General features: G+C 54.4%; 5 protein-coding genes across 5 annotated transcripts; all 5 read left to right on the top strand.

The window, feature by feature from the left end:
* Positions 1-507: 507 nt before the first annotated feature.
* Positions 508-3,862, top strand: CPAR01_14072 (WD repeat domain-containing protein; the record flags this gene model as incomplete). The annotated part of the gene is made up of 5 exons (XM_060498324.1): positions 508-1,087; positions 1,145-1,774; positions 1,825-2,394; positions 2,442-2,534; positions 2,586-3,862. 5 exons carry the CDS (start codon positions 508-510, stop codon positions 3,860-3,862), a joined length of 3,150 nt encoding a protein of 1,049 aa, XP_060343058.1.
* Positions 3,863-5,541: 1,679 nt separating this feature from the next.
* On the top strand, positions 5,542-5,664 carry CPAR01_14071 (uncharacterized protein; the record flags this gene model as incomplete). The annotated part of the gene is made up of 1 exon (XM_060498323.1): positions 5,542-5,664. A coding segment is annotated over one exon (123 nt), but the record flags the coding sequence as incomplete, so codon positions are not given.
* A 516-nt stretch (positions 5,665-6,180) lies between these two features.
* On the top strand, positions 6,181-7,473 carry CPAR01_14070 (phosphoglycerate mutase; the record flags this gene model as incomplete). Its single annotated transcript, XM_060498322.1, has 2 exons — positions 6,181-7,097; positions 7,329-7,473. 2 exons carry the CDS (start codon positions 6,181-6,183, stop codon positions 7,471-7,473), a joined length of 1,062 nt encoding a protein of 353 aa, XP_060343056.1.
* A 240-nt stretch (positions 7,474-7,713) lies between these two features.
* Positions 7,714-7,881, top strand: CPAR01_14069 (uncharacterized protein; the record flags this gene model as incomplete). The annotated part of the gene is made up of 1 exon (XM_060498321.1): positions 7,714-7,881. The coding sequence occupies one exon, from the start codon at positions 7,714-7,716 to the stop codon at positions 7,879-7,881; it is 168 nt and encodes a 55-aa protein (XP_060343055.1).
* Positions 7,882-13,085: 5,204 nt separating this feature from the next.
* On the top strand, positions 13,086-14,409 carry CPAR01_14068 (uncharacterized protein; the record flags this gene model as incomplete). The annotated part of the gene is made up of 3 exons (XM_060498320.1): positions 13,086-13,371; positions 13,437-14,270; positions 14,330-14,409. 3 exons carry the CDS (start codon positions 13,086-13,088, stop codon positions 14,407-14,409), a joined length of 1,200 nt encoding a protein of 399 aa, XP_060343054.1.
* Between the last annotated feature and the right edge of the window lie 32 nt (positions 14,410-14,441).

Here is a 14,441-nt window from a genome sequence, read left to right as displayed (position 1 = left end):
ATGGCATCGCGAACTTCTCTTTCAAAAATTTGGCTCGTTATCGGCCTCAAGGAAGTTGCCGACCCCACCTGGGGTGCTTATCAGTCCCAAATGGGACTGGTAATGTGACTGGTCTGTGCGCGCCAATGACAGGTCCCAATTACAACGGCTCACTGATCTCAAAGTAAAGTAGTTCCACCCAAAGCTCCAGCGACTCCAGATGATACCTGATTGAAAGCGACTACTGGCATGGAACTTCTCTTTGCATACCTCATCTTCAAGATCATTCATTAATCGGTGTTGGGACCATAACAATCTCAGAATTTCTCAGGCAAAACGCCATTACCGCGCAGCTTATAGCGAACCAGTTCATCCAGTACGGCTCACATCACTCACGGGCTTGTCCAGGCAGCTCATGGATGAGCGCTCTTTCGACTTTCATTGTTGATATAGGTCTCTCTCTCTCGCTATTCGACTTAGAAAGGAGAAGGCCGAGCTCACTACGATATTCAGGCGCGTGCGGTCGCCATGGACCGCCCGGAGCCTGGACTGATCAAATGGTCGCAGATACCCGGCTTCGACAGCTTTATCCACATAAACCTGCAACATCGCGTCGTGCAGCTATATGAGCCCACCGGACTTGCACAGAGGAACCGCTTCGATTACACAAGACTTTCAAAGCACGATGATTTCCCAACGCTCACTACCTATGACTGGTCGCCAACGGTCCCAGGTCTCCTGGCCGTCGGCACTCAAACGGGCGTCGTCAACTTGCTCAGGATGGACGACAACTCCAACGCCTACATTGAATTGAACCTCAAAATGACAAGAACATGTCAGGCGGTGGCATTCAACACCGAGGGTCTTCTTGCAGTTGGCTTGGATAGAGTGCGCATGGATCAGTGTCTACACATTTGGGACGTAAACAGGTTGTCGACGATGAATACGGCCGCCAAAGGCTTTCCCAAGGATCTCCACGCTTTCTCAGACCCAGCATATCGACTGGAACACAGCGTGTCAGTGTCGAGCGTTAAATTCTTTGAAGATAACCCAAAGACGCTGGTGGTCGGTATCAAAGCCCAAGGTCTACACATCCATGACCTGCGAGGTAAATAGCAACCGCACAATTTGTCGGAAGAAACCTGCTAATTTAATCTCACTGCAGAACCTGGCGCTGTTGTGACCTTTCAGACCAAGTGTAACAACAACCTGGCCATCGATTACGCTGACCAGAACTACTTCGCATCATCCGCACTGGATCAACCTGGCATCATGATTTGGGATAGACGAGCAACGTCTCGTCCAGTTGCCTCGCCATCTTATCTGGGCGCCGTTGACGAGGACGACCTTCCGTGGGGTGGAGCCTTGAGACTCGACAGAGTGGTTGAGATGGATGACGATTCCTCATTGAGCGAAAGCAAGCACTCCATCGTCCGTTCATTGCGCTACTGTCGAGACCGACGGGGTCTCCTGGCTGTGCTGTCTCGATCCGGCCAGCTCAAGGTCTTGGAGACGAACAAGGAGATAACGCATCGCGACATGGCCCTTGAAGGTAGCCCAGAGCTTCTCGAGGTCCACAAATCCCACGACATGGATGTTCAATACGGCGATAGCGGCAGGAAGAATGACAGAATTGTCTCTTTTGACTGGGTGACGCTCGACTCTTCGGTCCTGCAGCCTCGTCTCCTCGTCTTGCGGGCCAATGGGTCCTTTGAGATCCTCGAACAACCGTCGTATACCTCTGATTATCTGTATAAGCTGACACCTTGGCAACCACCACATCGTGGACTAGAAGGTACGTGTGCCAGACTGTTTAGAGAGATAAAGACCGCTCACACCATACAGAAGGAGGACCTTACCACGAGATTATGGAATTTGAGCCGTCCCAGTCTTCGGACATGCTCGGTCCCTTGTTTGTTGAGGAAGCACTGTCCGACATTCCCATTTTTGGCCCCGACAAGGCCGATGTTCAGACTATCGTGGATCAGACATTGCAGTCACAGTTCTCTGCAGCAGATCTCAACAGTAGGTTGACGGGCAATGATGCCAGCTCCTCGTCGCCCATCGATAAGTCCAAGTCTACTGCAGAAAAGATGCGAGCTCTGAGAACGGAACTTAAGGAGAAGGCAAGGAAAGCAGATGCGAATGGCGGCGAGAGCTCCATCATGGAAGAATCAGTCAGCTCGCTCGCCCAGTTATCACTGTCTACCGATGGGCCGGTCTCGTGTCGTCACATGCATGAATCTCTTCTTTCGCTGCCCCTGAAGGCTCAGGACTTGTCGACGAAGGCACAGTGTCTCCTAGACCACGTCATGCTTCTTCGTGCGAAGGAGAAGTACCTTTTCGATTGCAATGTCAATCGTGTCGTGGTAGCCGATGATCCGTGGTTGCGGTATATGTGGGATTGGATTTCAGGTGAGCAGGACGAACGCACCAGGGTTATTGTTGCTAATCCTGAGCAGACGCCGAAGATGCTGCAGCGGATGGAGGCATGAAGTTGTCGCCGCTCGACCTTAGTTATATGGGCGTCTGTACCATCTGGTGTGATGATTTGGGTCCGTAAAGAGTCCGCTGCTATCACCAGATCCGTGACTAACATGTAGCAGGCCGGAAGCCATCATCCAGACTTCCAGAGGCATCTCCGATCCCCGAAACGACGTTGTGGGAGAAGTGTATTGGAAACATTTGTAAGAAGCGGCGACTACCAAAGTACGAAGGCATCCACACCAAGAAGCCTTTCCACAGACAGCTGTGTCTAGATATCTGCGAATGGGGGGATACGGCGGCACATGAAGCCAGGGGAGCAGCGACACACGATCCCAGCCAAGACTATCCGACAACGGCACACACGATGGCAGCAGCTCGGGCTCTCTTCAAGGGCAACACGCAGGAGGCGATTGGAATTCTGAAGACGGCGAGCGTAACACACCCAGAGTTGTTATTTGTCTCTCTCGCCCTGCAACTCATCGGAAAGAGCAATCATCACCTTAACAAGGAGCAGCTTGATTTCGACGAGGCCGTGGCATCGAAAACGGACCCCTATCTAAGGGCAATCTCGTCACTAATTGCCACGGGAGACTGGTTCGCCATTGCAAACCAAAAGTCCCTGCCCCTGTCAGACCGGGCCTACGTTGCAGTGCGGAACTTTAGCGACGAGCAACTCACCAAGTGGCTCAACGAACAGGTCTCAATGGCTGTGAGTACGGGAGATATTGAGGGCATTGTTCTCACGGGCATAACGGACAGGCTGGTGGACATTTTCGCCAAATACGTTGAGAAGTTCAACGACTTCCAGACGGCGACGCTAGTCATGTCGATATGTGCGCCACGTTACATTGACGACTACCGTTGCCTGGCTTGGAGGAATGCGTACAGGACATATCTACAGCGGCACAAGGCCTTCCTCCAGAGGACCAAGTTCGAGGTGGAGAGCACGAAGAAGAGCAAGCGTGGTGGGCGCCCAACGATCAAGCCGCCCTCGCGCCAGATTGCGCTCCGGTGCGTGTACTGCGACGCGGAGACGACTCTCGCTGGACAGGGAGGAGTCGGGTCGGGACCGCCGCCTGGGGCGCCTGATTCACGTAACCCCCTTATGGCGACGAGCATAAATGCGGGAATCAGCTGTCCCAACTGCGGTCGGCATCTGCCGCGGTGTGTTGTGTGTCTTGAGGTGGTGGGCGTTCCGAGGTCTGACCGACCGGAGCACAACGGTGAGCCGGAGAGGTGGATGGCAGCCAACTTCCCAACGTTTTGCTTGAAATGCGAACACGTTCTGCATCTGGACCATGCGAGGCAGTGGTTCACGAGGCACGTTGAGTGTCCGGTACCCGAGTGCCGTTGTCGATGCAATTTCAGGGCGAACCCAGAGCTGAACTACCACTGATTACTTATGAGCGGGCAACCTGGTTGGTGAGATGGAGTCGGGATCAGGATTTGGTACACAGGATGCGGCGGATTGGGAGGAGGCAAGGGGAGGAGATGAGAGGAGAAGAGAGGGCGCATCATGAACAAGGGCCCCGACTGCAAGCATGACTGCTGACGGGCGACGGGCGGCCGACGACGATGTGCCCCGTGTTTCGCTGGGGTTGTTTCTTATTATGTCCCGTCGGGTGGTTGTGACGGAATACTTATGACATGATTATGTATCTGCATTCATGGACTCTTGCAGATGGATTCTGGACTCTTTGACATTCTGCAACGGGTGCGGAAAGGGTGTTGCGGAGATTTGACCAGGCCCTGGTCAGCAGCATGCGTTGCCGCATAGCCTTCCTTCAACGGTGCGTGCGAGCGTGTGTGTAGTCCGCAAGGGAGTGTGTGCGTGTGTGTGAGAAAAAGAATGTGTAGGTACACATCGAGTACTCCCGCAGCCCCTTTCCGTGCAATCACAGCCACAGACAATACCAATAGCGACACGATATTGGCGCTGGATTGCCTTGTACGGATTCGAATGCAGAATTGGGCTGGGATTCGGTGAGGCCTGGACTTGTCACATTCGGCGCCCGTGCTGCAGGTTGATCGATCACCTGCACATCTTCCAGGTTGCGGGGACTTTGACCGGTCGGTGGAATACTACGTTGGGATTCCCGGGTGATGCCCATTGCAGTGTCCCGGTCAGCGGCCTGTCCACATCCTGTTTTGATGATGCGTGATGTGTGTAGGTACTCCGTAATGTGTGTCGTCTGCCTGACACGCTCGTCGATTCTCTTGACAACCCACAAGTGCGTGGTGCGTGAGGTGGTGCGTGGCAGGCAGGCATCCGTCCCCCCAAGCCTACCTACCCAAGCCTTGAGCAGCCGCCGCCCATGGTTCCGTATCCAGTCACCCAGTATCCGCAGACCGGACTCGACAATGGTGTCGGGTGTAAAAGTGAGATGTGACCTGCCCCGAACGCGGGCTGGCAGGGGCGGAACCGGGAGAAGAGTGCCTGAGCAGTAGTGCGGTGGAGGGATGGATGGATGGATATCATTGAGGATCGTCACTTGTGAGGGTGTTCGGATGCCATGAGGTGCTGAAGGATGTGGGCCCCACTTACCTAAGGCAACCTAGGTGGTTGTATTTCGCACCCGTGAGGTAAGCTAGGGAGGACTGGCGTAAGGTGTCCAATGGCGTAGCTTCGCTAGGAAAGGTACTTGATTATCCGTACGATACCAAGGTAATCACGGTGCACCGAGAGTCCCCTTCCCAGGCACTCTAACCAGGTAAGGGTGGTAAGCAGGAGCGTGTAGGTATTCCCAATGTATTCCCAGGGCACTTTGGTCTGAGTAGGTAGGCTCTTTCCAGGTTTGGCCCTGCCTGCCCTACCCTGCCTACCCCGAGTGCCCTGCCCTGGTCCAGTGGTCCCTTCCTTCCCAGCCCGTGGCAGGTCACTCTTGCCGTCCCATTTGCCTCGGCAGGGTGACTGCGTTGGTTTGGGGGAACACAAAGCGCACGGGGAACTGGTCCGGGCTCTTTACGCACTCTTAGTTGAACGACATCTTCAACCAACCGCCACCAGACACCCGCTCTTTTCGTCCACCTTACGCCTTCTCCCGCACACATCCCACACACACGCATACGGAAACTCATTCACACGCAAACACTCTCAGACGTACGCACACCCAACCTCTCCTACTCCTCTTACTCCTCCATCACATCCTGTCCCAATTTACCGAGACCTGGACCAGACCAGACACCGAACATCCATGACTCCATACGGATACTGACCTGCCCACAGCCACAGAACCCTGCCCGGTTCTGCCTCACGCCTCACGGTCCTCACCTTATCCTGGAACCAACAAGCACCACGCACACGTCCACACACACACACACACACACGAGACACACGACGACAAACACTATACGCCCGGCCGACCCCATCGTTGCTTACCCGTTTTCTATCCCCATTTGGTCGGTCCTCTTCCAGGGATACAACTTGCGACGCTCCGCTTTGCTCTTTAGTCTCCAACATGTCATTGGAAGTAATCTACATCACCCGCCATGGAGTAAGTATCCGTTTCCCCCTGCCCGTTTCTGTCCAGTCTCCTTTCGTATCCGGCTTCATCTCCGAAACCAACGTTCCAACGAGAACGAGAATGGCTGAGAAGATGAGGGCTTGGGGAAAAGTTTCACTCATGAAACCTTCTTCAACCTATTCATCGCCAAACCCACACACCCTGGTACTCGATAAAGATCCGCGGGCAATTCTCTTGAATTTGTCAGTTGATGCTGGCCCTGCTGGTTTTAAGCAAGAGACTTCATTCTGACAACGGCCTTGGCGTTCTTCAGTTCCGGTCCAACTGGCTTGTCGACCCTGCCACGGGAAGCTACACGGCCTCCATCCCGTCACCGACAGGTATACCTGCGGATCCGGAATTGACTGCCCATGGCGTCGACCAGGCCAAGGAGCTGGGCGCCCACCTCCTGACCGTTGAGCCTCCAATCGACGCAGTTTATTCCAGCCCCTACTATCGCTGTCTGCAAACTATCACGCCCTTTGTTACTCTCAACCAGGAAAACCTCAACCGCCTTCGGGAAAAAGACGTTGGCGCTAAAGCCGATGCTGTCACCATTCGTCCCGAACACGGCCTCTGCGAATGGTATGGCGCCGCTCCATTCGAGCACCCGACTCCAGCCTCGAAAGACGTCTTGAAGCCAATGTTCCCTCACATCGATGACACGTATCAAAGCCGCGTCTATCCCGCCCGCAACGGTGAGACTATCGCTCAATTGCACGACCGTGTCGCTGCTGGTGTTCAATCCATCATTGAGCAATGCGACGCCCAGGGCCACCGTGCAGTTATTCTGTGCTCCCACGCTGCCTCGATTATTGCTCTTGGCCGAGTCCTTACTGGCGAAATGCCCGAGAGTATTGATGCGGAAGATTTCCGAGCCTTTACCTGTGGATTAAGCATGTACCGGAGAAAATCACCCTCTTCTTCAGCAAAAACTCCAGGAACCGATGGTAGGATTCGAACCCCTACGTCATCATCAGGCTATTGGGGCTCACGGTTGACAATGGAACCAACAGGCCCAATCGCGGATACCAAGTCGTGGAGGAATGGTCGGGGAGTCGCAGGCGGGTGGATATGTGAGCTCAACAGCGATTGCAGCTTTCTGAGCGGAGGAGAAGAGAGGGGATGGTAAGTACTCAGATGGACTTCCCGCTCCAACCCGCACTCTCGCGCGCCCGCCCTGGCTGAGATCAATCCAATGGGACCTTGGCCGGCCCTCACCCTTGCTTTTGCCCGACACCCACCGAGGGGCCGCCCCTCCCTATCTTTTCTTTTCCCTACCCGTATTCCTCTACCACCGCCCGAGAATCTTCGGATGCTGTCCTCGGAAGTATGCTGACTTGAGGAAACCATCTACAGGCGATTCTCTGGCGACGAGTCCTTTTCCACGGCCGAAAACTCTTCGCAGGCCGACGCTGGAGTGGCGCTCGGCGTGGTGGTGGAAGGAAAAGTGAAACCTGACAAGGTCTCTCCCCACAGAGCTGCAGGTCATCATCGTCTCTAGGAATTGGCTCATTGGCGGCGTGCTTCGTCATTTGCATTGCAGTTTTTCTTCTTTTCATTCTCAGGATTCTACAAAGGACAGTTCCTCGACGGGTCGTTCAGAAGGGTCGAAGGCTGCAACAAAGTTCTAGGTCCTCCAGCCTGACTAAAACCGATCCGCACCATCCGTCCTTGCGGCCGATATACGATGGCAGCTAATGCCGGATAGACTTGCCTAGCTGCTGCGGGATGCATCATCTGCATGTCTCTGGCACGGGCTGGGTGCCATCAAATCTGCGAGCCAGTCAGCGCAGCGGCTAGCCCCGAATCCATGACAGAAAGACCCCTGTCACTTTCATCTTACAGCTGCCACACCATTTCATCGTTCCATCTCTTCAACTTCAACTGCTCACCCATTGCTCTCCATTGAATGCCTTCAGTACACGAATTCTCGCCTGAAATCTCGCCGCAAGCACATGGCTCCTCCTAACCTTCACCGTCTGATCTTTGTCAACCAAGATCGGCTCCTTCAGCTGAAGAAATCCAATTTCGTATCTGAGGCAGCCATTGGTGCTCAATGTCTATCCTGTGTCATGAGCACATGCAAAACGCTTGACGTGCCTGTATCTTGCGTCTCGCCTCGCCTCGCCTCGCCTTGCCTCGCCGCTGCCGTTCACTAACAGGTAATCTGGTTTCGATCCCTTGACATCTTGGCTCCTGAAGGGTTGCGCGGGGTCTACTGGCGAGAGCTCGAATATCGGCTGATTCCTTATCACAGTGCAGCTCAACATCGCGGATCCGTGTCCGCTTCCGTGCCCGCCACCTCCAGGCTACGCAGCCTCGCTCGCTCGCTCATTGCTCGGCCCCTGCTTGGGCCCCGGGAAGTGGATATTTGCATACAGAATAATAGCAATAACGAAATGAGTATCAGATCTGGTACGACGCTTTGCTGAAGAAAACTGACCTTGGCAGACCTTGCCGCAGGCATACCTACAAAGCAATCTCTCTAAATTTGGCACAATTGTTTTTCTGTCACGATACGGTCAAAGGACGGACACGCAACAACATCAAACGCCCACTTGCCATTGTCAAGCTCAGCTTTTCGGTCGATTTCGAATTACCATTCTCCTACTACGTAGAAGGTTTAGTCTAGCGTCTGCGTGGGGTCCGATCGGTGCCGGATGCATCTTCCGAATCGCTCACCTAGTGTCCTTGCCGAGCCCCTAGCATCATCTTCGGATCTGGCTCGAAGTTGGCCTCCCTAGCGGTGTAGGTTCACACTATTTGACTCAGCTGGTCAACGAGGAGCGTTCCTGTTGAGTCTAGCAAGTACATCGTACACGGGGCGTACTGCCAGTGGCCACGGCAACTCTCAAGTCCTTCACAACACCATCGATTTCGCCAAGCTGCAGTTCTTGAGGAGCTCATGATCATCTCGCATATGTCAAAAGAGCGGTGGACAAAGGCAGCTTTGCGTCAGCGCGAGATAGGAGGGTCGGATAGGGCTCACCGTCCTTGTGAAGAGCTCGGTCATGGACCAGGCCTCGAGGGTCTATTGCCATGTGTACGACTGGGGATGGCGATATTGTTTAGTCTGCATGTGTCTCTTGCAGGGAAAGGAAAGTACAGCCTTGGTTCGGCTGCAGAAGAGGTGATGATGGAGGGGTGTGTGACGTGCTTGGGAATTGCTAAACTCTCAGGGTGTTACCAAGGCGGCAGACAGTGCTAACCAAGGAGAGGATTCTTAATCGGGCGGCATGCTTCTGTCGATCATGGCCCATAGCCAGCCGCGAGCTTGTCTGTTTCGGAATTTCAATGCGGGTATTGGCTTGACGAGGTTGATGGTCAGGTTCCAAAAGGAAACAGGAGAATAACAACTGCGGGTAGCCACACATCCGCAGGGCGAATAGGTTGACGTGGTATTATTGCCAACAAAACACGCGCTGGGCTGGCAAAACCGTATGCAACGTACAGAAACGGGCAACCCAAAATATTTCGGCCGAATAGCTCCACGGAGCTCCTCTCATTAGCACCAGGGCTGATACGAATACTGGAGAGAATGCAAAGGTTTCGACGGATACACCGGGTACAACGGATAAAGGTTGCTAACACATATTTCGTGGCTTACGTTCCGTTCACAAGGCTTCTTTGCTCGTTCTCCGCAAATGATTTACATACAGGCATTTTGCGTGGGGTAGTACGAATGCTGCCATCAACCGGCAAGCGCATCTTCTAACTTCAGTACCATTCAAAATGAGCCAGCATCATAAGGGGCCTCCTGCAATCATATGTGGCACGTTGGGCGATTTACGGCGCAGAGTAGGAGGCTGTGAGATGAGCAAGCTGCCCGATGCGACGGTTTGCAGAACCAACTCCAACAAGTCAGAAACGTGCCCGCGATTCAAGGTGGTCCAACAAGAATCAAGCAATTACATGGGTTCGAGATGTATTTCTGGAGCACAAAGGGTCTTCTCATTAACGACTCGGCTGGTTCGAGTCGCAAAGTCGTCAGAGCTTTTGAGCGGTAAAAGGCAACTGCAAAGAGAAAAAGGAACGATAGATGCAGCGTGGCGAACCCTCCTGCATTTCACACTCGACAAGGCATCGTCGCGTGGCTTTAACAAAGGGAGGGAGATCCCTGAATTTGACGGCAAGCTTGAGTTGAGTCTAGTAAAGAGTCCAGACGAGACGAGACAGGCAGGGTAATGAGATACCTCTCTGGCTGTATGGAATAAGAAACCTGGGGTCCGTTGGTTGGCCAGACGGTGATCCGGCCGGCAGCAGGTTCGCAGATGAGTGGGCAGCAGAGCTGCAAGTCAACACAAGAAGACCGTTACGGCATTATGCTTACCATAGACCGAGTCTTGCGGAGAGTCCGGGTGGCAGCGGGTTCTCCACCTAAAGACAAGTGTCTTCGCCAGCCCAGCCGCCATCTGTGGCCATCGAAATCTGCGGCGGCCAGTGGTTTCTTATTCCTACCGACTCGAATCATGGTGAAGATCCAGATTGTTCATTATGGAACATGACTACGTACTTCAGGGGGGGGGGCTCTTGACACCATTACACCCCTCCCCCCGGTCAGCGCCAAACTAAGCGTACACAATCCTGCCAGACTGCCAACCTTTCCCGCCTCTTCACCAGACTTTGGCACCCTCGTCGGGCGGGCCCCCGCAAGAGAGTGAGCGGGTTGTAGAGACTCGACACGACAGCGGCCCCACAAACCGTCTTTCCTGACCCTAGCATGCGGCGGTAAGGCGGCTGCAGTCGACGACTACCGCGTGGCCATCCATGGGCGGCCATTTATCGATCCCTCCATCTCATCAGCGGGTACAACTCAGTGTGTGTCTCTCCCAAATCAGAAAGGTATCTCGAGCAACAACCTGAAAGATTACGATGAGCATTTCCTGCGAGATTTGAGGCGGGTATGTGAGTGTGTGTGGGGAGAGGCGGGTGGGTTAGCCAAAAGGACACTCAATTCTGCATCTCAGAATCACACCGACTTTGACTTGACGCCGAGGACTTGCCGTGAAGTGAGCAAGCCATTCTGCAAACACAACACATGGATGGCTGTTCGGTGAGGTAGATGTGGGCGGTATGTCATGGGTATGGGATTGGGGGGATGGCCGTTACAAAACGACAACGACAACGACAATGAGCCATGAACAACAATCAGAGCAAACACTGTTGGACACAGCCTGTCTCCGATTCCAGATGAGAGGGATGGAGGAGCAGAAGGATTATCTATTATTGCAATCATGAGTTCCAAAGTCCCGGGACCATGGACGACAACAGATGGTCCAACCGGTGCACGGCTGCCAAACTTTGGAGTCAGCTTTTGGGGGCCCCGAGTCGATCCAATGGCAGCCTTGTGTTGGTCCAACAGTAAATGGGGATTGAAGTCACACGAAGCAAAGAAGACATGGCATATGCCTGGCGGTTCCCTGTTCACCTCACTCAGTCTTTACCGTCACGACAGTGTAAAGAGCGTGAGTCTGTGAGAAGGTATCCTATCCCTACCCGACAGGGGCGGAGCGGAGCCAGCGAAAAGAGGCACGGACGACGATGAAGTTGTGTTGTATGCGGGTGTTTTTATCTCCACCTTATACCCACACCTCGAGTGTCCCGATCGAGTATCTAATCGTTCGTTCTTCGTCTCTGCTACGTCCGGAAGACAGTGGAACTCGCGGCTTGGCCCCCGAGCGACTACCACCTCACGCACCAGTTGTGACGCGCAGCTCGATCTAAGACTAGCGCCCCTGGAGGAGAATATCGACTGTGCAGCAGGTCCCGAATACCACCTGCACTCACTGGCATCCACACGGGGCTCGGGCTCGCCCTCGCTCGCTTGCCTCTCGCTTTGAGTCTAGGCTGCTGGCACGGCCTGGAGTGTCTAGGTTGCTAGCTGGGCTTGCAAGCTTGCACTGCACTGCACTGCACTGGGGGACCCGGGGGGGGGGGGCATCGGGCAGCGGCTGCACTACAGATGGCACTATTCCCCTTCATTACCCGGGCCCTCCACGGAAGACTGTAAGTAGTAGGTATGGATGGATACTGTGATGCACTCTCATCTCGACTATTGGGCTGCTTCGTCGACTGGAGCGACTTCCTCTCTCCCTTGCAAGCTGTGATCTCGCAAACCACCCCACCTGCTATCTGCGGGCGCTGCTGGTTCCTTCGATTCCCTCATTCACGCCTCCCCGTCTCACTCTCTCACTCTCTCCTCCTCTTGCTAGGTAGATAGGTACTGCTGTTGCTGCTGCTTTCTATTGATGCTGCTGCCATCAGTTGCATGCCCGCGCCCCATCCTCGTCATTCCCAAACAGGCCACGACCCTGTTTGCTACATGCCTCCATTCAAAGGCGGTGGCGTAAGGAAGATGGTTCTCCTGCAACGGCATGCATTACACAATTGAGGGGGGAGCACGGGAGGAAAGCCACACATTGACACACCCACGGCTAGGTCACTATGTACTTGGACGAGAAGCGCCCATCTCCTCTCACTCCAAGTCTCTCGCAGTCTCTCCCCCAGGTGACGAGCCAGGATCTTGACCCTGGATGAGGGGCGCTCGGCGCCAGCCAGACCTGACAGATTGGGCGACCTGCATGATACATGCCATGGATCTACACATTTGGTTGCGTCTGCACATTGCCTGCTTTAGCACCGAAGAAAAAATAAGAAACGGCTTTTCGCTGTCAGAAGCCTCCGAGCGGAGCCCCGATCTCCCTGGCCCTTGCTTGGAGCTATAGAGATAAACCTGGTCTTCAACTCAACCCCATCGAACCGGGGTCCTGGCTCTTTTCTTTCTCAACCGTGTGTGGAAACTTGAAAGAGAGAGAGAGAGAGGTCCCGGAGCAAAAAGAGATATAACAGAGACAGAGATCCATCGCGGCCGGGAACTTGATAATCAGGGTCTGACCCGTTGTCGATGACTCGTCTTGTTTCTTCCTCCCGATCAACACACACCTTTCGCCCCCAAAGATCTCACACTTTTCAACGTTGTTGTTCCTTGATCAAGATCTCCGCAAGTGTTAGGCATCATTTCTGCCTTTCTTCTCTTTGCTGGCTTACACACTCTTGATCTGAAACCATCACCACTCCGGACCTCGACGTCTACTACCTACAACATCAAACAACATGTTTGTCAGGTTACAAGATCACCAGGACGGCATGGACAGACTGCCGCCTCCGCCAGCTATGAGTTACCACCAGAGCCGCACCGACGACGTACCAAGGGTGTTACCAAGCCTCTCATCATTCAGCTTCGACGACAGGATGGACGTGGACGCTCGTAACGATACAAAGCCGGGCCAGCGTCATGAGGTGGAAGTTGCAACCACCTTGGCCTCCATGGCATCATTCAACATCAAGTCGCCTACTCTTCCTTCTCCCACTCAGAGCTTCACCTCAATCAAGTCAGATGGTAGGACAATCTTTCCACTACAAGTGTCATTCAAGATGGGCTTTGAAGCTTACATCAACCTCCAGCCATGACGAGATCAACAAACTCTCAGTTCTCATCCCCTGAGCCGCGGTCACCAGATCTCCCTTCCGTCAACAGCCAGCTTTCCTTCACCAAGGATAGCACGGCACAAATTACGCTCCCCCGTCTTCGTGAACTGGATCTGCGGCTCCCCGAGCCCGAGTTCGTCCCCAGCCCGAGCTTCATGCCTTCCGCTATGACTGGAGGGCCTCGCCGAAGCAGTATCGAATCCCTCGGCTCCTTCCAAGAACCCAGGATGGACCTCTCCTCACCAACCGCCTACCGAATCCCGATGCCACCGATGCCACCGATGGCCTACCCTGACGCCCTCCCCTCGCCCACCTTCAGCAACTCACACCGCAACCCCCTCTCGCCACCCAGCCGCCGTCTCCAGCACAGGTTACCAGTGACTCTACGGACCGGCTGCAGCCCCAGCCGGAGACCCCGCCGCTCGCCCACGGGGTCCCGCTGCAACGTAAAGTACACGATCCAGCAGGTCGACTTCATCGACTACTTCCGCGTCGACCACCACCTGTCCTGGAAGGAGGTCGAGGCCAAGTACGCCTCCGTCTTCCCCGAGGACGCCGCAAAGGGCCACAAGCGTGGGCCTCAAGGCTTGCAGGGCGTCTACTACCGCAAGAACAAGCAGATCCCCGCCACGGATCCCAACAACCTGCTCGTCTTTGACGAGGACGATAACCCAAAGACGTTCCAGTGCGACGTCCGCGAGCAAGGGAAGAAGATGAACAACTCGATTGGCCTGCTGGGCATGCACCCCGAGCGCGCCATCACCTACGCGTGGGTTTCGGAAGAGCACAAGCGGCAATACGACAAGCTTGGTAGGTTTACCTTACTGTAAAGTGGTGACGAGAGCAATGGAAACTAATTTCTATACCAGGTCGCGCAAGACAAGCTCAGCTCGACGCCGCGGAGGCACGGAAGAAGAGGAGACGAGCAATTCAAAACAGCCGTCTTTGATTTTCTCCTTTTACCTTTCTCTCCCTCCCAAG

This window comes from Colletotrichum paranaense (genome assembly GCF_030867605.1).
Source record: "Colletotrichum paranaense strain IMI 384185 chromosome Unknown Scaffold_14.1, whole genome shotgun sequence".
Taxonomy (NCBI): Eukaryota; Fungi; Ascomycota; class Sordariomycetes; order Glomerellales; family Glomerellaceae; genus Colletotrichum; species Colletotrichum paranaense.
The sequence above is the reverse complement of the archived record's forward strand: the minus strand, read 5'-3'. Positions and strand labels throughout refer to the sequence as shown.